We start from the raw sequence: 26008 nt of genomic DNA on the forward strand, positions 1-26008 counted from the left end.
ACACTACTGGACAGCAGATCACACTTGGGACACTAAAGGTCTAGTTCACAGGCAAATGCAAAAAGTAAAAAGTAAATGTCTGTGTTTCAGTTTTTGAGAGGTTCATCTTGGGTTCAAATCCAGAGTGATCTATAGAATTTTCCATTATCTTCATGTGGCATGAAAATTCTAGATAATCCTTAGAAATATCTATTCACTTTTCTAGTCTTTGGACTCCACAAGGTTATCTCATTCTAGGTAGGAAGGGAGACCGTTATCCCATACATAAAGTTCACCTAGCAATGTGTCCTCTTATGTCCATTTATCCAACAGTAAGCAACTAATGACTTCAAAATGATGAATCCGTGACACAGATGTGTTCAATACTCAGTGAACTTCTCTAACTCAGACTACTTTGGATGCAAGGGTTGGTACCACTATGTAAATAAGGAACTATTTTACTGTACAGCTTAATGAAGCAAGTACAGGCAGTACAAATTCCTCGGAGAAAATGCTTGAACACTGAAGAGCAACTTGTGATTAGCATATCAATAGGAATAAATAAAGAGTTTTAAGATACCTGAGGGTACTTAAGGACAGAGGTTTTTCAACAAACTTCTTAAACTTCTGTTTATACTCCTAAACTACGTGGTAAATACTTTCTTCTTAGACACTTTAAAAGATCAGATTCGACCCAGGTCTCCTGTCTGAAAATGAATAAGGTTTTAATGCTCAGAAATGCAGAAGTAGTGTCAAGGTTACTTGATTGACCCAAGTCAAAGAACCTTCTAGAATAGCAACATATTTTGGCTGGGTTTCTACCTATCCTCTTAAGTGCGATATTTTAAAGAACATATATTTCACATATTGGCGGAATTACTAGGTCACCTGCAAGAAGCAAGATAACTCTTGAACCTTTTTTAACTGGTCAGAGAGGAGCAATAAAACATGTAGACACTACTGAAGGATGGCTTGTCAGTGTGGCTCCTCCGCTTTAAAAGGGATCCTAAGAACTAGAGGCTGTAGTTCTCAATTAAACCAGAAATATCTAAATTAAACATTTAATTAGATCACTGAACTCTTGAGTTGAGCAGTCGGCCCCACCATGCTTTCATTCTTCCAATGAATTATATCTACTTAAATCTTTGATGTCAAAAGGTTGCAGATGGCTCACTGCCAGATTGCACCATTACTGTCAGTGTGACCAAGGGCATGTCAAACTTTCTAAGGTTCAGATTCTTCATCTGTGGAGCAGGGATACTAAGTAGTAAGTATCTATCTTCCTTATGACATTGTGGAATGGAGCCTTTCATATAATGGGCATAAGTACTATATATACCCACTCTACTTATATGCTTGCATACTAGTATGCTTCTACTGTTAAAAGAATGGGGTTTAGTCCATGAACTTTAAAAAGACACATGAACCACAAGAACAGTCAAGAACTACCACCAAAAGTCCCTATTAAATCTATGAAACTCCTGAGCCCAGAGAGGATCCGGGGTAAAAAATACAAAGAGATTCTTCCTTAGCGAACTGCCAAAAGAGTTCTGAAAGCCACTTAACTTCGAAGGTTCAAGTCCAGAGAGATAGTACCATGTAACCTCAATGTGACTTTCCACAGCACACAAGCCCACAGGGCCGTGTTTTGACTTAAGTCAGTTCTGAGACTTGAGTGTTTCATTGGGATATTCAGTCCTTCATCTGAGCAATATTGACATTTGTTATTTCTTACAACTTTTATTCTAGAGGATTTTTGTAAATAAACTCCATCCTCCAAATCCTCCAAAAAGTAGACATTAATATAAAGTACCATTATTCTAACAAAATCAAATTTTCAGGCCACATTTATATCTTAGGGTGACTGCACCACCAGGAAAAGAAGTGTCCTCAACTGCTACTTCCTCTTAGGGAGAAATCTAATTCAAATAATGCATACAGCTCAGTCAATAAGAACACCAAATGGAAACATATGCCCTTAGCTATCTACTCTTACTTCTTTCTTTTTTTAACTAATATTCAGCACTACACACTTAATTGCTTCTACTCTAACCCAAATCACTGCCTAGGAAGAGCGGATTTTTCTCCCCCCCATTTACTTTGGAAATAGACACCAGCCATAGAGAAGTTAGTTGAGCTCGTGTGCCCACAAACTTACAGCATCTTAGCTGATCATCAGCTCCCTGAGCTGTGTTCTTCATGGAAATCTACAAAGAAAACCTCTCAGCTTTAACCAAGACCTTAGAGTGAGAGGGCAGCTGTAGCAGAGCTCTGTGAACCAAGGCTACAGGCCTAGGAGTTGTGTGTGCCATACCCTTCCTGAGAAGCAAGATCCTGAGTAACACATTGAAACCTCTGGATGTTCATGTTCTCACTCTTTGACTGTTAGAATTACAACATAATGACCACAGGCTTGGAAATGCAAAGATGTTCCCTAGAAGAAGATATTTATAAATCATTTATCTGCTAAGGGCTTAATATCCAAAATACATAAAGAACTCATAACTCAATAACAAACAACAACAAAAACAACAACAACAAAAACAGTTAAAAAATGGGCAGAGGACTGGGGCGCCTGGGTGGCTCAGTCAGTAAAGCCTCCAACTTCAGCTTAGGTCACGATCTCACCGTTGCAAAGTCTGAGCCCCACGTCAGGCTCTGTGCTGACAGCTCAGAGCCTGGAACCTGTTTCGGATACCGTGTCTCCCTCTCTATCTCTGCTCTACTCCCACTTGTGCTCTCTCTCTCTCTCTCTCTCTCTCTCTCAAAAATAAATAAACATTTAAACAATTTTTTTTTAGAAATTAAAATAAAATGGGCAGAGGATCTGAGTAGATATTTTTCCAATGAAGACATCCAGATGGCCACAGGCACATAAAAAGAAGCTCAACATCACTAATCCTCAGGAAAAGGCAAATCAAAACCACAATGAGATATCACCTTACACCTGTCAGAAAGGCTAGTGTCAAAAAGACAAGAAATAACAAGCATTGGCAAAGATGAGGAGAAAGGGGAACACTCATGCACTGGTGGTAGGAATGTGAATTGGTGCAGCCACTATGGAAAACAGTGTGAGGGTTCCTGAAGAAATTAAAATTGGAGCTGTCATATGATCCAGCATTTTCACAACTAGGTATCTAACCAAAGAAACCAAAAACAATAATTGGAAAAGATATATGCACCCCTACGTTCATTTCAGCATAATTTACAATAGCCAAGATATGAAAACAACCTGTGTTGTTGGATGAATGGATAAAAAGAGATGTGGTATATATGTGTATGTATGTGTGTATACATATATTTACATGCATGTATACATGCATGTATACATACATATGTATGTATGTATGTGTATGTATATATATGCGTGTATATATATACATACACATGAATATATATATGCAATGTATACAAATGGTGACTCACTGTTGTAGACTTGAAACTAATATAACGTTGTGTCAACTCTAAATAATAAATACGTGACTAATAAATTTAAAATAAAATTAAAAAGGAATACATGAAAAAAAGTTAATTAACTTAAAAAACAAAGATGCTCCCTAGAGACTATTGCACAGAACAAGGAGTCTCTTCAACACCAAAATGCAGATGACCGAATGCTGGGGTGTGAGGTAAGTGGTAAGTGGGGTATGACAGGAAACCTACTTACTTTTAGATATTAACAAACATTTGGATTTGAACAAGAACTAACACTACGACGCATAGTATTCAAGTCAAATTTCAAAGAGCACACTTAACCACAGTATTACTCATCAACTTAACCAGAAATTCATAAATCTCCTGTGCTTCTGGATGGAAAAACAATATTCAAAAAAAAAAGCTTTTTGTTTTGGAGATTGCTATTTTGCTTTGGGTTTTTGTTTGTTTGTTTGTTTCTATTTTGTGTTTTCCTCCATCCCTTATCAACACTGATTTCTTGACCACATCTTAAATTTATAGCATATTTACTCAGATGACTAACTGTAGGCTTTAGTCTTGTTCAAGCAAGTCTTGTCTTCAGCAACATGCTAAAATCACCAGAAGGGTTAGCTGACGGAAATCAGGATCTGCTTAATTTGAAACTCCTTTTAAGAGAATCTACAATTGAGGCACCTGGCTGGCTCAGCCACAAGAGCGTGTGACTCTGGATCTGGGGGTCATGAGTTTGAGTCCCACATTGAGTGTAGAGAGTACTTAAAAACAAACAAACAAACCTTAAGAAAAGAGAGAGAATCTACAATCAACTCTGCCTCCATCCAAAGAAAAGGACACAGTGCCCTGTGTTTTCACTAGCCTTCACCGTTTTGACACATAGTAAGAGAATGAGTGAGATCGACATGGGCAAAACTTGCCACTGAATCATCTGATAATAGTTTTTAGAGGCACTGCTAGTGTTCTTCGGTTATGGGTACTACATACCTATAACCTGAGGGGAAAAAATGCTGAATAGTGTGGCCCTTAGTGGTACTACAAATGAAGAATCTTTACACAAGTATTCCCAACTGGCTTTCATGATAAATTACACAATAAATCGTTTGCATCCTCATACTGTAGCCAGGTCACTCTCAACTACATTACCCAGAAGTTCTTACCTATTATCCTCTGTTTCATTGTCCCTCCCAGCCCCCCAAATCCTCATACATAAACCTAGATCCCCGAGAGGGGCAAATATAAAAGCAAAGAGTAAGCAATTTGCTACAGTGCCATGCCGGGTTACGGGTACCTGGTTTTCCCTCTGCTCTGGATAGAGAAAAGTACGGATTATGCACCTAGCAAATATTTGCATGGTCTCCAGAGCAGTTACATTCATCCATTTGCTCACAAAAGTACATAACTACAGCTGAAAGAAAAAATCAATTCAATTCAACAAACATTTAACAAGCTCTAGTCTGATTGCTGAGCCTTTGGGAAAAAAAAATCATGCACCTGGCTATTGAAGCCGATTTTTGAAGAAGTCTAGAAATATGCTATTCTCTCCCCTCTCCCACCAAAAGCAAATCATGAGAAAAAAAGCAACCAATTCCCTCAAATGATCAGCACAGCCCCATTTCATATTGTAAAATGTAGCTAGTGCAAAGCATGCCAGTTCCTTTTTGTAGAAGGAAAATAATTCCCTTCTTATCTTTCTGGGGAAACAGCAATTTGGTTTGTTGTATAAAGAACAGTGTCTCCACTTGCTAAGAAATCAGTGATTAATTACCTAGTCATCAATCGCCTGTCAGTATTTTGGATCTAAAGATTAGAATAACTACATATTGAAATAAGTCATGGCATCATTGCTTTATATTCTGAATTCAGACTTATCAGGGATCTACATAAAATGAATTCTAACATGCAATACAAGGGCAGGGCAAAACCAATCCCTGCCAAACATTTTTAAAGAGATTTAGGCTACTCGACCACGAGCCAGGCTCTATCACCTACTTGGTGACATCAGGAAAGTCATGTATAAACTCTGAGACCTCAAGGGCTGTCTGTAAAACAGGGATAACCATACCTCTTTTATCTCATTTGTGGGCATCATAAAGGTCACGTGAAATAATGTGAAGGAGGGTTTTACGAAAATGGTTAAATTCATCAGTACTGATGCTTAACTCCACAGTCCCGAAGACATGGCAGAAGGAAAAGCTAAGAAAATCCATCTCTGTTCCCCAAAGTGCAAAACAGGGTCTTTACAAGTTCAAATGAGCTGTGGCCCCTTTTGTTTTCCCACAGGGATGGTTAGAGAATCGTGTCCATGACACTAGTTTTAGAAAGAAGGGAAAATACTTTTTCCTTATCCTATTTTTTTCTGTTACATGATGCAGTAGGTGGATACTTTTTATTTAGCTTGTCAGTATTTAAGCTGCTGTTGGCTATTAAATATTATATTTAGTGTCAGTCTCCAGGATGGAACAGTTGACATTAAGCAAAAATGACACATATTCCACTAAGATAGGGCGTTCCAAAACTCAGCAAAACATAGGAGTAATATGATCTTTTCCTTTTTTAAATCATCTACTCTATATTGGCACTAGAGACAAAATAAGGTAATGTTCTGGACCTCAAGGAACTCAGAGTTTAGAGTGGAAACAGCCAGAACATTACAAAACTGTGAGATCACGCTAGCGAGAAGATGTCAGTAGGTAGGTGTCACAAGGTACAGAGGAGGGGGCTGCTGTCTGAGCCAGGTGTTCAGGAGGGAGGGTAGCCGGCATGAATAAATAGAAAGCGCCTGCTGTGTGCATGAGTGCAGCAATGAGATAGTACTGAAGCACACTGTGAGTCAGGCTGGAGGGAGAGACAGAGATCCCATCATGAGGGACCTGGGAATGGAGGGTGTAGAACCTAAGAGTGGGGAACACTCTGTGGATTGATGCAAGGAAGGGAGTATCAGGTGAGCGGTGCATTGATGAAGGAACAGTTGCACGAAGGAGACCCTGACATTCCTCCGCCCAGAACATTCCACTGTGAGCGAAATACTACATCTAAAAGAAATTTCCTGCTAAAAAAGGAAAGAGTTGATATGCTTAAAGGTAAAAGGGAACCTAACTTGTAAAACTGTAATAAATGTAACCACAGCCTAGAACATGTTAATAGAGAAAACATCAGCCACACTCTTTTAGGATTTGTACAATATGCTTGTACATTTTTTACTGACCTCGACTTCCACTTCCACCTCAACCTAAAAAGGATCATTTTATGTACATATAAATGGGGTAGAAAAATCAAGGACTCAGTTTCAGCTTCCTAGAACAAGATGTAGCCCTTCAGGTGCTGGGTACTCAGTCAACTGGAGGGTCAAGTGGGTTGTCGGTGAGTCATCTTGAGGAAAGCCAACACACAGACAGGCAGATGTGCAGGACCATTCCAGGCTCACTGGGAAGCCTGAGTTGCAAGACACTATCCAGGAAACGATTACCTCTGCAATTAAGTTAACTGGGAATATTTTAAAAAGAAAAGACCAGGGGGACACCTGGGTTGCTCAGTCGATGAAGCGCCCTACACTTGATTTCAGCTCAGGTCATGATCATGATCTCATGGTTCATGGGATTGAGCCCTGCATCATCAGGCTGCATGCTGACAGTGCAGATCCTGCTTGGGATTCTTCTCTTCCTCTCTCTCTGCCCCTCCCCCATGCAGGTTTTCTCTCTCTCTCTCTTTCTCTCTGTCTCTCTGTCTCTCTCTGTCTCAAATAAACATGAAAGAAAGAAACAAAGAAAGAAAGAAAGAAAGGGAAAAAGAGAAAGAGAGAGAAGGAAAGAAAGAAAGAAAGAGAAAAAAGAAAGAAAGAGAAACAAAGAAAGGGAAAAAGAGAAAGAGAGAGAAAGAAAAAGATAGAAAGAAAGAAAAAGAAAAAAGAGAAATAAAGAAAAAAGAAAAAAATAAAAAAACAGAGAAATAGAAAAAGAAAGAAAGAAAGAGAGAGAGAAAGAAGAAAGAAAGAAGGAAGGAAAGAAAGAGAGAAAGAAAGAATGAAAGCAAGCAAGCAAGCAAGGCAGGCAGGCCAGGGACTGGGGGGAAGAAGGGAAATAGGGAATGAAGAGTTATTGTTTAATGGGTACTGAGTTTCCGTATGGGACAGTAAAAACTTCTGGATTTGGATGGTGGTGATGATTGCACAACTATGTGAATGTACTTAATGCTCCTTAACAGTATGTTGCGGTATGTATACTTCGCCACAATAAATAAGAGAGAAAGAGAAGCAAAACTAAAAAGTAGTAAGATTTCGAGTAAATTCAGCGAGGAGCCTCATACTGTCTTCCTGAATGTGATGCACAGACCAAAGCACAGTTTATCAAGAAATGCTTTAAAGATAAAGCATTCTGAGTGCCTACTGTGTGTCAGGTGCAGGGAACATGCTAGTGGTCTGCCAGAGACTGTATGTTCCAGGGGACTCTATCATGTAATTAGGGCAGGTTTTCTAAAACAATAGAACACTTTCCCCCTAAAGGAGACAGATCTCGTCACATAATCTGGTTCATAACTTTTCCATGCAGCCTAGTAAGATGATATTATCATCACCATGATTATGATGGTCGCTATTTGGTATTTATTAAGAGTTCTCAGTGAGCCAGCTGCTAGTCTTTTCTCCTTTGTTGTAGATGGGAACAAAAAAAGACAAGTTCTGTGCATTGCTTTGGAAAGTAAGCAACAGGACCCAAATCAGAAGCAATGCCCAAGGCCACAGCACTTGGCAGGAGATGTTGTACTCAGCCTGATTTGGAGGCCCTGGCAATGCTTTGTTCCCCCATTCCAAATCCTCACCGCCAAGCAGTGCTCCAACTTAGAAAAGAGTATGTATTTGCTTGTCAAACAGCAGATACTTCTTTTTGCACTCGCAAAACGTCCAGTAGATTTCATAAAATTACTGAGGTTAAAATTACTGAGGTTAAACCACAGAGATAAGAAATTCAATCTCTGGTTTAATTAATTGGTTAGTAATAATTGGTTATTCTTTTTTTTTTTTTAAGTCTCAAATGTTTCCCATGTAAAAAGCAGTTAAAACTGTGCATGGCTCTAAATTCTGTGCCTGTAATCCTGGCAGAGTTTTATTTTACAGGTTGCAAAAAAACCCCAAATAATGGTAATTACATAGTAAGTATTGACTGTTTAATTACATGAGACTGCCTTATAATCACCAAGTCATTAAGGGTGTTATGAGATCTAAAAACTACAAGCCACCAGAGTGCTGTGCATCAAGTTATTTGGCAATTCACTGATATGAGGTAGAATGGAAGTATTTTGAACTAAAGCAATCTCAACACTTCAAATGAAAGGTGGGTACACATGTGCCAAGCCAGCAGAAGATGCTTATTAATAAAGGCTGATGTTGAATAAGTGAATAAATGAGGTGAACAGAGCCCCATAATAGAGGTAAGAGTGGTAGAGACTCCTTTTCAGAGGCAAAGACACCAAGAAGAGCCCCTATATCACCTTAGTCCAGTGGCTCTCAATTCTGGCTGCACACTAGAAGCATCTGGAAAGTTCTGGAAATCACTTCTACCCAACCATACACCAAACCAACTAAAACCAAGTCTTTAGAGAAGGACCCAGATATGTATAGGTTTTCAAAGCTATCCAAATGATTTCTATAAACAGCAAGGGCTGCGAACCACTAGTAGCAACAAGAAATCCCACGTCGTCCCCTGCAGCAAGTTTTGGTAGCAACTATGGAGGTCTTGCCGCCTAGCAGAGAAAGAGACCCTTCCACATGGCATGTGGCATACAGGCACTCACATAGGTCTTCCCTCTGTGCTCACATAGCAACCATCGAATTCATTACACCCGACAGATCCTAGCATGAGGTAGCATGGTCTTGAGCCAAGTTAGACACAAACAACATGGAGATCTATGAGGATGAAGAGTGCATCAGCCAACACATTTCAAGCGTGAATGATTCACTCTCACACACCTCCTAAAGTTCTAGAGTGGTACAACCAACTCTTATTTCCTCTAATAATCCACCTTCTCTTTACAAATCACTGAGAGGTTGAGTTTTCTTTTTTTTTTTAAACACTAAAAATCAGCTATAATATCTAAATGGTAATTATGTCATTAAACGCCATGTAAGAAGTATTGCAAACTGGATTTAACATAAATAATGCAATTCTTTATTGCACACACAAGGCTATGTGTGTTTCTGACTTCACCTTCTATGAATGCTTCTTTCAGATCGTAAAACTTATAAAAATAAGACCATGGAAAGAACTGGTAAGCTAGGCTCCACTGGCACATGTGTTTGGGAAGAAGAAAAGGTTGCTGAGTGCCTACTGTGTGTCAGGTGCTATGCTGAGGTCTTCCATACACATTACACTTTGGGCTTCCCAACAGCCCTACACTGTGCTGTTACTAACAGATGAAGAAATCCAGATTTGGAGAGTGAGTTGGCTATCTTTACACAACCAGAACGAGGAAGAGCCTGACTGTGAATCCAGCTCAGTCCTGTTCCAAAATCCTTTTTATTTTCCATTTACAAAAATGCTAAATTGCACCCCAAGATGTGCAAATGCCAAGGCCTCAAAGCTTCCTCCATATCTCCCTTCCACAATCCATTCAGGTCTCTACTCTGCCTGGGCAGCATTAATTGCTCCATATTCTATACTCCCACTGTCTCTGCCCACCAATTTTAAGAGTTTTGCTATTTTGTCTCATCCTTAAAGAAATGGTTCTCAACTGGGGACGGTTTTACTCCCTAAGAAATATTTGGCAATGTTTGGAGAAATTTTTGATTGTCATGACTTTGAAGGGTCATTAATATCTCATGGGTAGAGGCCAAGGATTCTACACGTTCTAAACATTCTACAATGCACAGGAGAGCCCTCCACAACAAAGAGCTATCCGTCCCAAAATGTCAATAGTTCCAAGATTGAGAAACCCTGCCTTGAGTGATAATGTGGTTTAACAAATGTGCTTTAGTGTCTTCCCCTACAAAATCATGAGGAGTAACGAAGACAATATATATGAAAGCTTTTAGCACATAGTAAGCACCCAGAATCCTGATTAGATAATCTGACTGCACGCTTTCGTAGAGCAGGAACCACCTCAGTTGGCTCTACATTCTTCCCACACAAAGCTCAGGGTTTTTTCTTTTTTTTTAAGTTGGCACTCAACAAATGTTGAAATAATGCACTCTTTGTATTGGAAATTCTTGATTAAAAAAACAAATGTCACTATTATCTAAGAAATACAACATTCTCCCCGTATTCATCCCTTACTAAACAACAAGTGAATAGTATAATTTCATGATTCACTAGAACAGACTATGAAAAGCTACATTACATCCTGAGTATATCATAGAATCATCTCTACATCGAGATGATTGATAAGCTCACTATTAAAATGCCTTGTCTTACTTTAGCAGAAGGTTAATTAAGAGATCACAATACACAGACTTGAGGAAATCTCATGCAAGAGGCTCAGATTCTTCTACCTACACCAGGTCAGTTTGACCATATCGATTCTCAGGTCTTGAGTTGAATTATTCAGGACAACCTTAAACTGTAATCACAATATGTCAAATAAAAACACCAAATGTTTAATATCTTAATGAGTACATCAAACCCGGTTGGCATCATATCTCGGGTCAAGATCTTTATGTTTTTTACTTTTCTCAGTTGATATAAACTGGAGTCAGCACAGAAACCCTAAAATCCTAATGTAAATGATTACAAAAAGCATTAGGATTAGCATTCACTCAGTTGCTACAACAGGATAATCTACTTTCATTTTTGCAGTTTCCGGAGGCATGGCACCATGGCCCTAACCATCAGAATAAACCCGTATGCTTATTAAAGGTGCAGATTCCTGCATCCCACCCCAGACCGACTGAATCAAAATTTCAAAAATTGATCCTATAAATCTACATTTTTAATAATTTCCCAAATATTTGTTTTGCACACTAAAGTCTGAGAACCTCTGCCAGGAGGCTGGACCCCAGAAAATGGATTTGCCTCACTTTGTAAATTTCCAGCATGGGTCTGGCTTCTACAGACTATGAACAATTCATTTAACATAAACTCCACATCCACTTCCGACCATAAAAATAAGTAGGGCATTTTGTTGATTACAGGGTGAAAAATGGCGTCCCTGAGGAGGTAACATTTGAACTGAGACCTGAAGGAGAAGGCGCCAGTCATGAGAGGGTTGGGGGAAAGTGTTCCCGACAGAGGAAACTGTGCTGTAAAGACCCTGAGCTGTGAACAAGGTGCTCATCAAATTATTATAGGAATTAAATCAGAAATCAGATCGCATATACAAGATGTTCTGCAAAATAGAAAGCTATTTAGAAGCATAAAGTATTATTTTTAGTAATATATTAGAACAGTTCTGGAGAGAAGCTGCAATAATGAAAGGCCTCAGATCTGTGTGATGTAAAGAATTAACCAAGCAACTTGAGGCTATATTGCCTAAAGAACAATAGACACAAGTATGTGTTTGAGTGAAGAAAGGAGAAGTCTTCTTTGAATATTTGAAGAACTATGTTCTTGTGGAAGATGATTCATTTTTTTTTTTTTTATTTAAAAAAATTTTTTTTTCAACGTTTATTTATTTTTGGGACAGAGAGAGACAGAGCATGAACGGGGGAGGGGCAGAGAGAGAGGGAGACACAGAATCGGAAACAGGCTCCAGGCTCTGAGCCATCAGCCCAGAGCCTGACGCGGGGCTCGAACTCACAGACCGCGAGATCGTGACCTGGCTGAAGTCGGACGCTTAACCGACTGCGCCACCCAGGCGCCCCAGATGATTCATTTTTTTAAATAGCTCTGAGGGTATGGAACAACTTAAAATGGTAAACATTTTAGAAAGGTAGAAGAATCTTGGCTCACAATGATAATGAACACTCAAAGAGAGTTGTAGGAAAATGGACTGACTGGAAGGTAGTGAGTTCCATATGACCAGAAGTAATCAAGGTCGGGCTGAATAGACATTTGGCAGAGGAATGACTGGACTAGATTACCTAAGAGGACCTCCGCAATTCTTTGAAAACACACATACATTCACTCGAGGTGCTCTCTCTCTCACACGCCCTGTAACCTCCAAGATGGCCTCTTCAGTTCATGCTTTACAACTTTGGGAGGTTTTGAGAAAAACTTGAGAGATACTGAGAATTCTACCATATTCACAATTCACCCTGTCATTCTGCAATAAATTATATCTCCATGTCCATAATAACCAATATATATTTCAAAATGGCAAATTAAGAAACCGGATAGACCAACATTCATTTTTGAAATTTGTGGCTAAGATTTAGTGGTGTTTCAGCAGTACACATTAAACAATTTATCTCAACATATTAAAATATTAAAATATACTTTATTGTAACAAAAACATTATCTGGATTCCATTAGCTCCCAATAGGTGGCATGCCAATAAATAGCCAAAATCTTTAGCACACAGGTATGTGGCTTTTTGTTGGTTTGGTTTTTAATGGGAACCATAGGCCCGGGAAGATGATTTCTACAATAAAAGTCCTGACAGAGAATCACTACTCTATTATTTCTGTATTAAATCCAATAAATAAAGTAAAAAACATAGTGACTTGTCATTTGACCACCTGGGACCAAAATGCTAAAAGGTAAGCCTTCTAAGGACAGAGAGACCAAGCCAGACTTGGGAGTGAGACTAGAAATAACTTTGAAAATCTGAACATTACTAAGTGACCTTTATATTTCCACACCCAAATGCATGTGGTTCATATTCAGATAGATTGCAGAAAATATTCTCTTAATATCTACATTTTTGTGCACATTTGTGTTTATTGTATTAAGTACATTTCTTAAAAACTACTTGTAAATAAAATTCTATCATGTCTCTCTTAGGACAACTTACAAAAATGAATCTTTCCATAAAATAAAGACAACGTCTATGTAATTGTTCATAAAATTAGACTTCATTTTGCAAAATCCAGGAACACCAAAAGCTGAAATCAACAAGTTGAAATCAAAGGTTTAATACTTAATACAAAGAAAGAGTTTATCATAGAATTTTTTTTTTTTTTGGTATACGGATCTCTTCTCAGGGCTATGAAAATTTCTATGTATGCTTATAGTATTTTAGAAATATGTGTGTTCCATAAAAGGTAAATATAACCTGTAATGTGAACAATCACTTCCTAACTTATTTTTCTTTAGGCTCACATATGTTAGATTGTGCTATTTTATTAAGCTGAATCCCTCAGAACTCAGGGTAACAAAAGGACTGGATTAGTGGCTCAGGAAACCCAGGTATCTCTGTCCAGAAGCAGGTGCCACCTAACATCTGAGTTGCCTAGACACCGATCTCTTAAATGAGTAGGGAGTTTTAATTCTTCAGATATATCATTACCATTACAAATCCCCAAAGCATTTCTAACGACATTTGTACCTGACTAATGCACAGAGAAGCTGCAATGCCACAAAACAATACATAGGGCTGGTAAAAGAGACCAAGTCTTCTGTCCCAGAGTCCAACATGTTCACCAGGACCTTTCTTGGCAATCTCCTTCCAGCTTGAGTGGTGTCAAAGCTTTGTAACGACCACTAAAATAATGGTATCTCTAGGATAATGTTAACAACATAGTTGGTGAATATCTTTCCTCTCTAAAAAAGATCTGAGACCTCTTGACACTTGTTTCCTTTCCTTATTTTTTTTTTCAGGCAACAAGAAATTCGGGATACTTGTGAATTTTCCAAACCTTCTCATCCTTAACTGAACCTCTTTGTTGCCTTATCTTGCAAGAGTGTACAGTCCACCTCTTAGAGGTGGACAAAGCTGTGAATCATGACCCAAATGCATGTTCTACAGATGGGAAGAAGCATGGTACCGTGGAATGGCTCTAAGGGTGCCATGAAACCAGGAGCATGCCACAGAGTTACAACTCCAGACTGTCAGCAAATCAGAAGTAATTTTCTACCTAAATCAGAGTTTAATTCATTAGCCCACATTAATTCACAAGTTCTAACCAATTTCTCAAAATGCAATAACACAATCTTCCAACCTAATTATCTTCATTGACAGCATTTAAAAGCATTTGCTGAGACACATTTCTTCCTTGTGTCAGACAGGATCAACGTCAAGTGAACAGCTTGGGTGGACGACATTCTGTCTAATTGCAAGGGGTTGCCATTTCAGGAACTAATCATTTCTTGCAAGGGAGAAATTCTCCCCTAGAGTGGACACCAATAAATAAATACCTCCCAATAAATAAAGGTTTAAATATGTACCTGTTTACAATTGTGTTCAGATTCTCAAGATCATCGTGTGTGTGTGTGTGTGTGTGTGTGTGTGTGTATACTCTTGGCATTCTGTTGAATTGGAAATATTACAATATAGATGACTTCCACAATAATTTTAATCACTTAGAGAAGTTTAGGGATCTGAAAAGAAACTTTTAAAAACAGAACAACAAAAGAGAAAATTTGTAATGAAAACACCATCCCATCTAACTACCACTCAGGAAAATGATAGATATTTCCCTATAAATAATCATGAGAAAAGAACTGGGTTTTTTTGAAGGCATTTATTTCAAAAGCTCATTCACTAAAACCCCCTAAACTTTAATCCAAAACAGTTCATTTCCATTTCCTTTTGATAATCAGAAAGGAAATCAACCCACATTTTTTAAACAGTCATTTTTTTTAGATCCTTTACTGGGGGGTAATATCTTTTAAAAGCATTTTGAGTTAACGTATAAGCAAAAACTACTAAAAGGACAAGACATACTTCTTATTCCTCATGTCAAGTTTAACTTTTACTTATTTCATATCTTCTAAAAGTCATTGCTGCCATTAGGCCTTTGCTTTGTGAGGTAGCCAGGTTTCTCCTAACACTGTCCACTAAACTCATTCTAATTCATGCCCTGGGCCAATAACAAATCTACTTTTCCAGCTGTAATGCTTTAACAGCTTAAATTTCTAAAGTAACAGGCATCTTTTGCTCCTTTGAAAACCAGTTCTGGCAGTGTGATGTAAAGGAAAGTAAACACTTAAAGAGGTTCAAATATGCAGCATCGGAATTCACGTGTCAGATATAGACACTGTTGTATTTAATGAAAGTCAATGCCCAAATCCCGGAATCCAGTTTAGGCAATGGGACTACAGATATATTTTGAAAGATGGAGAGTCAATTAACAAGCACATAATTTTGTTGTAAATCTGTTATAAGACATATATGAACAAAAAGGGACAGCATTTCTAATTAGCATGCATGAATCAAAAACCATATATACGCCATGCTATATTCAAATTAAATGAACCTACCTTATAAACTTGTCCATATGTTCCATTTCCAACAAGTTCCACTAATTCAAAAATCCCTGCAGGGTCCTAAAAGAAAATAAACAAACAACAAATATTCAGCACAATATTCTAGGCATTGTTGTAATCAAAAGCAAAAATTCAAAATAAGCAAATAAATAACTTTAGCTTTGGGGGTACTCATGTGTTAATATTAATTGCTATTAAAATTTTGGGGCGCCTGGGTGGCGCAGTCGGTTAAGCGTCCGACTTCAGCCAGGTCACGATCTCGTGGTCCGCGAGTTCGAGCCCCGCATCAGGCTCTGGGCTGATGGCTCAGAGCCTGGAGCCTGTTTCCGATTCTGTGTCTCTCTCTCTCTCTGCCCCTCCCCCGTTCATGCTCTGTCTCTCTCTGTCCCAAAAATAAATAAAAACGTTGAAAAAAAATTTTTTAAAATAAAATTTAATTCAGCTACAGCTATGAAACTAGTCAAAATCTACTTTCTTTCCATTTTACATCTCTATGAGATGTGTTTAAACCAGACAAAAAGAGATAGGACTTTCACTGAAACAATAACAAAGAATTAACATATTTCTCACAGTCAGATGGAAACAAACTTGCAGGTACATCAGGATAAAATGAAAGAGCCATCATCCTGAGAAAGGATTCTAATTTCTCAGATCTTTCTCTATGAAGCTTCTGAGCTGTCCATTATGTTGAACACAGTCAAGAAGGGGGTGTTTCTGTGTGGTGGGGCAATCTTACATAAGGTAGTCAATGGTTCCCAAGAGCAAATGCAACCAACATAGCTGCCTCTGGGGCACCTGGGTGGCTCAGTCAGTTAAGCGTCCAGCTCTTGGTTTTGGCTCAGATCATGAGTTCACGATGCGTGAGTTCGAGCCCCGCATCGGGCTCTACACTGTCAGTGCAGAACCTGCTTGGGATACTCTCTCTCCCTCTCTCTCTAGCCCTCCTTTGCTTGTGTTCTCTCTCTCTCTCTCTCTCTCTCTCTCTCTCTCAAAAATAAATAAATAAACTTTAAAAAAAACACAGCTGCCTCTCTCAGCATGTTTTTCTTTGGATTCATCTTCCCTCTTTACAAGGCTGTCCTTGCAAAATATGTTTCTGTGGATGCTCTCCAGATCCTGCAGTACCTGAAGAGTCCCTGCAGGATTTTGAAGACAAACTAAATTGGAGATTGATGCAAGTCCGTACCACCAAACAGGTGTCACCTAACCCTCAGAGTCAGCTAAATGTTAGGGTGCTCCACAAATGTCCAATGAGTGCTACTTCTTACTAAATTACTGTCCACAAAAGTTGAAAAAAATATCAAAGCCTATAAAATTCAACTCAGAAGCATAAACTGACTCTGACCTCTACTGATATCTAATTGGACAGAAATTATTTCTTTAAGGGCCTAAATGAAGAATCACAAACTTAAACGTCCACAGAGGCTAGGCAAGTAACATAAGAGAACAAAGTGCAGGGCGCCTGTGGCTCAGTTGGTTAAGTGTCTGACTTCAGCTCGGGTCATGATTTTGCAGTTCGTGAGTTCGAGCCCCATGTCAGGCTCTGTGCTGACAGCTCAGAGCCTGGAGCCTGCTTCAGATTCTGTGTCTCCCTCTCTGTCTCTGTGCCTCCCCCACTCATGCTCTCTCTCTCTCTTTCTCTCTCTCTCACACACACTCTCTCTCTCAAAAATAAATAAACATTAAAAAAAAAAAGAGTGAAGTGGGCCAGCTGGGGTCTGTGGCAGCCTGAAGAAGCCATGTCTCCCTGCAGAGAGGGAGGTAACATAGCTGGGACCAGTTGGTTCTTACATTAACCTATGAGCACAATATTGCCAGGTCTGAAGTTTTGTGTTTTGTTTTTGTGTTTTGTGTTTTGTGTTTGTTTGTTTCCAAGATGTCCTAATTTTTATTTTTTTAAGTTTCTTTATTTATTTCGAGAGAGAGAGAGAGGCAGACAGACAGAGAGAGAGAGAGAGAGAGAGAGAGAAAATCCCAAGCAGGCTCCTCACTGTCAGCACAGAGCCTGATGCGGGGCTCGAACTCACGAACACATGAGATCATGACCTGAGACAAAATCAACTGTCAGGGGCTTAACCGACTGAGCCACCCAAGTACCCCTGTCTTAATTTTTAAATGTTAGGCGTGAACTGTGAGGGAAGGCCAAATAAAAAAAGGCTGCAAAAGCATCAACACTTTTGTAAGAGCACCACCATATATTGTCAGGGTGACTGAGAGGCAGGAGAGGGAAGGCCTGGGCTTTGGATTCAGACAGACCTGGGTCGAATACCAGCTTTCCCTTGACTGGCTGCATGATCATAGGACACCCTGGGAGAGCACCTCAGTCTCTGGGCAGAGAAAACAGATATGACACGCGCCTTGCAGAGCTCTGATGAGGAGTGAGTGAGGGCCTAGCACTACACCCTGCACATGGTTGGCAATCGGCTAACGTGTAATAGCAGTCATCCTGAAGCTGAGGGTCTGCACACCACTAGCAGCATTTAAAAGGTGAAGGGCTGCTCAAGGCTGCCATGCATGGGGAAGGAGACAAATGAGTTTGATGTGACAAGCGAGAGTCATTTCGAGTTACAGTCTTCAGCACATCAGGCCCAAGGAAAACCCTTTACTGTATGCCTTTGAAGACTCCGCAGAGAAAACAAATTAAAAAATAAAACAAAAGCCCAGCAGTTGAAGCACGTTGTCACCGAGAAAGATTGTCATCTGCGTAATCCATCGTGATAAAGCCAGGAGGGCAAGAAACCACACTCCACAGCCTGAGAAATCCGGAGGTTCCAGCCACGCCCCACGTGGTCAGGGGGTGTGGACAACGTTCCAGAGGGAACCCTGTGACAGCAGAGACGGTAAGGGCCCAGGGCCCTGTCAGCGGAGACCCGGTGGCTAACAGAGCACCTGGGAGGCCTCAGGATGGGAACAGAAAGTTGTGTGTGTGAGACCGCTAGGCCAGCAGAACAGCAGGTTCTATTACACGCAGGATTAGAAAGAAATGAGGGAACAAACGGTGGGGGAAAAAAAGCCCACAAATGGTGGCAGCTGCTGTTTGTTTCTAAGTTGTGCTCCCAGTAGTTTGTTTTCTCAGCGGTGTTTCTGCAACAAATTTTGAGAGAGGTTCTACATTTGCTCGAAATATCTCAATTGTGTTTTCAACATTCGTTTTTCTTGACTAAAAAAACAGAATTTGAATGAAAGAGAGAAGATCCAGAAGGGTGACTACCACCTGCCTTAGGGAGCCTAGGAAGCAGTGGGGGAGGGGATGGTGGAAGGGGAGGGCAGGAGCAGAGCGGGGACGAGCTTCTAGGCCAAGGGGCCACCCCACCTCACAGACCCCTCCTCGGGGCTGAGGTTCAATGGGCTGAACTCAAGAGCATCTGGACAACTGACTTCTAGCTCTTTCCTCTTGAACAGTCCACTAAGGGGCCTATGTCTCAGCCAATCAGGACCAAGGAAGTGCAATGCCAAGATTTTTGTTCCAGCTGCTGGGAGAGGGGTCTTCCAGCTGGGTGCATCCAACGGACTCAGAATTAAAGGTCAGAGTAACCACAGGGATGGATTGGTGACCACCTTGGGTAGACAAACAAACTAGAAACAATCATGAAATTGGGGTGGTTCTCCAGGAAATGGGACTCAGAATTACTGAGATTTACACAGAGGGATTTTATCGGGGTGTTCCACGGAATCAACACCAGTTGGGAATGAAAGAATTCAGATTGGAATGAGCAGACAGAATGATGCAATGGAACCAAAACTTCATCTGATCCCACAGGAGCTCTGGAGCCAAGGTGACTCTTCAAAGTTATCCTACCCCGGGGCATGGGAGCCTTTGCACCCCACCTCCATTGACTAGTCATTGCATACAGGCTGTCCACTGTCCCCATCCCAGAGGTTATGATCTTGTGTGAAGTGACACTCTTCTGCTGAGGACAATCCCCAGGTGAGAACAATCACTAGCTGCCTTCACTCCCAGCAGGTGGACCCCAGCAGGTGGACAAGGAGTGCCTCAGGAGCAAAGAAGGCAACTGGGTGACACATCACAGCAACCACTATAAGCATCATGGCTAGAAACGAGTACCAACGTGGAACTGGAAGAGAAGTCGAGAAGCATCTATCTTCTACAGTATGCTGACAATAATAAGACAAAATGGCACAATTCGGGTCATGGTATTTACAAGGAGGAGGCTCTCTGAGACCCTGGAAAGCAGAGGGCAGACATATTGTCCAGGAGCACTTGAATTAAGCACTTATCCTAAGCTTCCCTCTCCCCTACCTCCACTCCAAATACCCAAGAGCTGATGTTTGTGAATACTCCCATACACAAATGCATCTAACTGCTAGTTAGGCTCTTGTGGAATAATGCTAGCTTGAACTGGGTAAGCACTCATTCATGTGTTTTCTCCACTCTTGGAGAACTCTAAAATAATTTCTCCCAAGGGTCACCAATGACCTCAATCTCTTATCTATAATGGTCTCTTCTCAGTCCCGTCCTGGCTATTCCCTTTGAGGCATTTATACTGCCAAGCATCATCACTCTTGTTGAAATATGTCCTCTCCCTTGTCTTCTAGCATACCACTCAGTTTCTCACAGAGATTCTGTTTCTTCCACCCAGACCTTAAAGATAGGCTGACCCCAACGTTCCAACCTCATGCTGGTCACTAAATACTAACGATTTCATCTCCCAATATCCATTATATCCATCTACTCTGTTCTGTTCATACAACAGGCCTCATCTTCTCTTGCCGGGACTATTTACTTTCAATCAATTCTTTCCTCCTTCACACTGAACTTTCTAAAAAGACACAACACACCATGCTTTAGAATCCTACACAGTGTGGTTCAAATTGAAAGTCGAGGTCCTGTCATTCTCAGGCCCAGTGTTCATTCCCACTCTCACGTCCCATCATTTTGTACTACAACTAACCGCCTCAAACCACCCGCTATGTCCCTAGCACACCTTACAGGCCATGTCTCTTTGCCTTGGTTCATAATGTCTGTCTGCCAAGATTATTCCTTCTACCATTCAGGCAAGCCCAGCCTTAAAAGCCCAGTATGCCACCTCCTCTGTGAAGCTCTTCTCAAATTAGTACCACCAACTCTCTGCACCCACAGCACATTGTACATAGCTCTATCATAACCACTTTCACCCAGTGCCACTCCCTCTCCCATTTCTTTCCCTTGATAAATTACAAATGCCCTGAAAACAGGGACTATAACATATTTATTTTAGAATTTCCAAGCACTTAGCATGGTGTCCAACACAGAACTTCTAGACATTAACTATTTGCTGAATAAGGTTGATGCCCCACTCCCAACTCTCCACCACATGCCTAGAGGAAGCTGCCAAAATTGGGATCAGAATGTCAAGCCAAAGGTCTAGCAAACTTACAACATTTCTTTTTACAATCTAGACAAGCTGTCCCAGTCACTACCCCTTCCATTTCCCTTACCCAGCTTCCAGTTGCACAAAACTGGCACATACTCTAGCTCCTATGGTATTCCCAGCTCTAAGGAAAATTCATAAAGCCCATTGGTCTAAGCTGTGCTTCAGGTGCATTGAGAGGACAGGCTGTCAGGATGCCGCCAAGTGCAATGCAACAAGGCGATGTACCTAATAATCATGTTACAAAGACAGGAAAGCCAAGAGACAAGATTCAGCTTAATTCTCTCTCTCATGTTTGTTTAGCTGCTCATAAAGCCAGGATGGGCAGCATGGAAGAAGGTTACATACGCCAAGAAGAAAAGAGCAAATCATTGACATTTACCAAAGTCAGGAATCCCTGTTGGCTATACAAGCCTTTATTCAGATCTTAACCTTTGCTGGGAGACGGAGAAGAGAATTTAATTCTAAGGTAGAGTAGTTTACATTATTTCATAATGAAACATAACTACATATCAAAAGGCAAGCTGTTCCATAAAAGAAAATTGTAACTTTTCAGTAAGTACTGATAAAGACAAATTTGGTTAGCCACTATAATAAAAATCACAATAATAGCGAACATTTTAAGAGTCTTTACATGCCAGGTACTATTCAAAGCATTTTCCACGAATGGGTCATTTAATTATTACAACTATGTCAAATGGATGCTCTTGTTGTCTCCTGTTTTACAGATGAGGAAACTGCGGCACAGAGAGGTTAAGGTCACACCATTGATGAGTGACTGATCTAGGATGGGTACCTGGCTGGCCAGACTCCAAACACTGGACTCTTGACCACTTTGGACACTTTCAGCTTCATAAAATCAGCATTCCCAGCCCTTGACTTACTACTCACTAGCTCTCCAGGCTTGGGCAAGCTTCATCACTTCCCTGAGTCTCAGTTCCTTCATCTTTAAAATGGGGGATAATATTGCCTCCCTCACAGGGTTACCTTGACAGCTGTGAAAGTGTCTAGACTAGCTCAGGGCCTGACACCTATAGTATTTCAACAAACATTAACCTCCTTCCTTCCTTTTTTCTCTCTTCAAAGAAAGAGTTCATTTAATATACATGGCCTATGCCACAGAAAAATTCCGTCTGTATTCTGTATATTTTCAACTAACAAAGCCAATAAAAGAAAATCTATTGTTTTTAACCAACACCAAGCGCTTAGCAAACAGGGTCAGATGTTTATGGACAAACAGATGTCTCTTCAGAAATTACTGAGAAATTGGGAAGACACATTAAGTTTAGGGGGGCTCCTGGGATGCTGGAATAAATTCTCTCCTTCATCAGCTGATGAAATTCAGGCAATACTGGCAGGCTCAGGCCTGACTTCACCGCAGAATGGAGAGATTTAAGATTTAGGGGTTAAAATCCCAGCCACTGAATTATATTTTAATTCCTCCAGGCCCCCTGAATGACCCAGCATTTCTCAGAACACTAAACAACATCTCTACACTAAATCCCAAAGATCGAAAAAGACAAACCTAAATATATAACCAGGACAATGACTTCCTTCGTTTCACAAGAGGTGATGTATATTCTCCCCAACCCTTCTCCTTTCTCTGAGATGAGATTAACAGAGGGATTGGGAGAGATGATGGCCAGTGGCCAGTGGCCAGATTCTAGACACGTTTTCTCCCAAACTCCTCTCAAAGACCACTGTTCTGTTGCAGATCTTTCACTTGGGGTCACCAGTGCTTTGACAGGGTAAAACAGACCCCAGTAGAGTCTGGATGGCTGATACGGCTCCCAGAATGGCTGGCCACCCCCAGATTCCCTACTGACATCTGCCAAATGACTGTGCTTTACTCTAAACTTATGGGCCTTGAAAAGACCAAAATGTTATTTCTCTTGGAACCATATTTAGCAGCTGTTTTGTTCGGTTTCAGCCCTAACTGACAAGCATATGCTTACAAAAGCAAAACAGCACAAAGAAAACAGGAACAGTAGGAGAACTCTCCATATTTATCTTGAGCCTCCAGGCTTTTCAACACCATCGTTCTTCCCAAGTGAGCACAGTGATGGGAAACATCGTACTGAGGCCACATGCTGTACTCACAAACAGGCAAGGTCCCTCAAAGCTCATTTTTTACTGGCTTTCCCTCCTTCTAATGCGGGGATCTGAAGACCCAAAGGTCTTACCTTCCACAATGGGGTTTACTCAATCCCTGAATGCTACCCACACTCTCCACACCCAACTACTGTCCAATGTAGGAGTGGGGGTACCCTGGCCCCCGCCTCCTGGTGCTTCCAATCTGATGAAGGAATAGACATGAGCACACATAACTACACATACATGGTCATTTAAATTTCAATTAAATTAGAGTGACAAGCAACATGGAGGAAAAATGCAAGGTGCTCTAAGAGTATATACCTGGTAGACCTAGAATATAATCCAGACTTATCTTCATTAACATACTGCCCAGGCCAGCATTTCAAATAGAAGAGGTAATTCAAGTAAAAGAATATATTACAAAATATAAAAAGAGGGGTGTTTTGGTGGCTCAGTTGGTTAAGCATCTGACTCTTGGTTTCAGCTCAGGTTATGATCTCACAGTTTGGTGAGTTCAAGCTCTGCATCTGGCTCTGCACTGGCAGCACAGAGCCTGCTTGGGATTCTCTCTCTCTCCCTTTCTCTGCCGCTCCCCCACTTGCACTGTCTCTGTCTCCCTCAAAATAAATAATAAGCTTTATATATATATATATTATATATATATATGATATATAATATGAACTCAAAATAAATAAACTTAGATATAGAACAATGACTGCTGAATTTTCTCATTTGATCATTTGTGCAGAACAAATTAAATTATGCAGACCTATCAACTGATGCAAAAAAGCTAGGGTTCAATTTAGGATTCCACTCCTTGCTAGTGTTAATTGACCTCTTGTATTCTGGTTTTCCCACTGTAAAATGGGAGAATCCCACTTGGCCTGCCTTCGTGGCAAGGCTGTGTCCTGAATGTGAACGTGCTGAACACCTCCCCAGCCCCACTTGTCCAGTGTCGTCCTTTGGAAAGGGTGGTACTGACTGTGGGCTGACTCCAGGACACCATCTGCCCCACACAGTTGAGCCTAACTAGGTGGTATTGCTCTTCTTTTTACCAGTACTAGCTCCCGGCAGGGTCAGGACATGGTCCTAGCTAAGCATCAAGCAACACCATCCTTGATGATGGTGGCTTCTAGCCCACAGGACAAGGAGTCCAGAACCTCCCCACCTTCTATTTGGTTTGCTACCTGTTTAGTTCCACCAGCTACTAAGCAACCATTGGTAGTGAAACAGCTTCCCATGCATCCTGCTCCCACTCACCTGCTTCACTAGAGACTCTATAGCTCCAGCCTGTCCTCATAAAGGCAGCCTTTAAAATTAGATCTGAAACCTGCTTCCTCAGAGCAATACCTGTGAGACCTGAAGCTGTAATGGTCATTATTACTGTCTCTGAAATAGACAATGGCCTAAATGCTTCATGTATTTTTTCATCTTTAATCCTTACAACTCCATGAGGAGTACATACTACTAACCCCAATTTTCAGATGATGAAACTAAGGCTTCAAGGAATTAAATAACTTACCCAAGGTTAAATACTATGTGGTAGAGACAGCAGCCAAGACCAGGCTGTAAAGTGAGGATAAATACACCTCTTCTGAGGACTGTTCTGAGCACCAGAAACAACGTATATAAAGAATTTTGCACAAAGCACAGTAATAAATAAAAGCCACTGCTACTATTGCCATTGCTGCTCGTATTAGTAAACATTGTCCAAGGTGATAGCATTGGTTAGTAGTAGAGGTGGGAGTCAAATCCAATATTTTGAATGAAAGTCTGTCATTACTCACTTTTCTACAAATGGCCAATGTTGAAACTAACTTGTAGTTACAGGGATGGTGAAGACCTTGCAGTTTAACAATGGAGCCAGAGAAGGGCCAGTGACCTCCAACCAGGTAGTGCAATCAGCCAAGCGACTTGGGACTAGAAGTAAAATATGCCAGTGGTTGCTCAGTGTCCCTGCCTTCCCACTCGATCCTGCAGTTCCAGAGGGGGAAACCAAGCGGGCTCTCAGATTCTATCCAAAGCTACAGTTTCCTTTCTTTTCCTTTCTTTTCTTTTCTTTTCTTTTCTTTTCTTTTCTTTTCTTTTCTTTTCTTTTCTTCCGATTTTGCCATCAGCTAAGATGAATACTGGTTATTTTAAGTTAATCAATTGACAGTGAGAGGCAGTATATCAAGCTAGTTAAGGCCACAGACCCTATAGCCAGAAATCCTGATTCTGATCCCAGCTTCACCATTTACTAGCTAAGTGACCTTGAGTGTATTATTTAAATCTCTCTGTGCCTCAGGTTCCTCAATTGTAAAATAGTGATTATAGTATGTCCACTAAATGGGATTATTACAAAATAATTAACATACATAAAATATTTAGAGCAATGTCTGGTGTGTTGTAAGTACTCAACAGTGTTGGCTAATAATTCTTTATCTCAGAATACAAACTCCAAGAAGGAATGACTTCTACTGGTTCTGTTCACTGCAATCTCCCCAGTACTCAGATCAGTGACTGGGACATTATAGACACTCAGAAAATATCTGCTGGCTGAAGAAAGAAAGTCCTACCACCAAGAGCCACAAGACAGTAAGATCTCTGACATTCAGGAGCAGGGATTTCTGAGATCTTGTCAATAAATCCCTCTCCCCATTTTACAGAAGAGCAAAGACCCAGATAGATAGTTCCTATATACTCATACAATGATAGGATTTTCCAACAAGAGAGTTTACGTGGAATGTCCAACATATCACCTAGTTAGTGGCAGAGTTAGAACAAGGACCCCAAGTCCTTTAGACTTCTAGTCTTTTCTTCCAGTCAATAAAATCCTCTGAGGAAAGGAAAGAAATCACT

The 26008-nt window shown here is 40.5% G+C and overlaps 1 protein-coding gene across 3 annotated transcripts in view; it reads right to left on the reverse strand.

Moving 5' to 3' along the window:
• Positions 1 to 26008, reverse strand: part of TNIK (TRAF2 and NCK interacting kinase) — a 395341-nt gene that overhangs the window by 292770 nt on the left and 76563 nt on the right. For all 3 annotated transcript variants that reach the window (XM_047099965.1, XM_047099964.1, XM_047099963.1), the window contains exon 2: positions 15696 to 15761. In XM_047099965.1, coding sequence (XP_046955921.1) covers positions 15696 to 15761 — 66 coding nt within the window. The remainder of the gene's footprint in view (positions 1 to 15695; positions 15762 to 26008) is intronic.

Source organism: Lynx rufus, unplaced genomic scaffold, assembly GCF_022079265.1.
Source record: "Lynx rufus isolate CCGP_SWC_20201006 ecotype Redwood Valley unplaced genomic scaffold, mLynRuf1.p SCAF_5, whole genome shotgun sequence".
NCBI classification, from domain to species: Eukaryota; Metazoa; Chordata; class Mammalia; order Carnivora; family Felidae; genus Lynx; species Lynx rufus.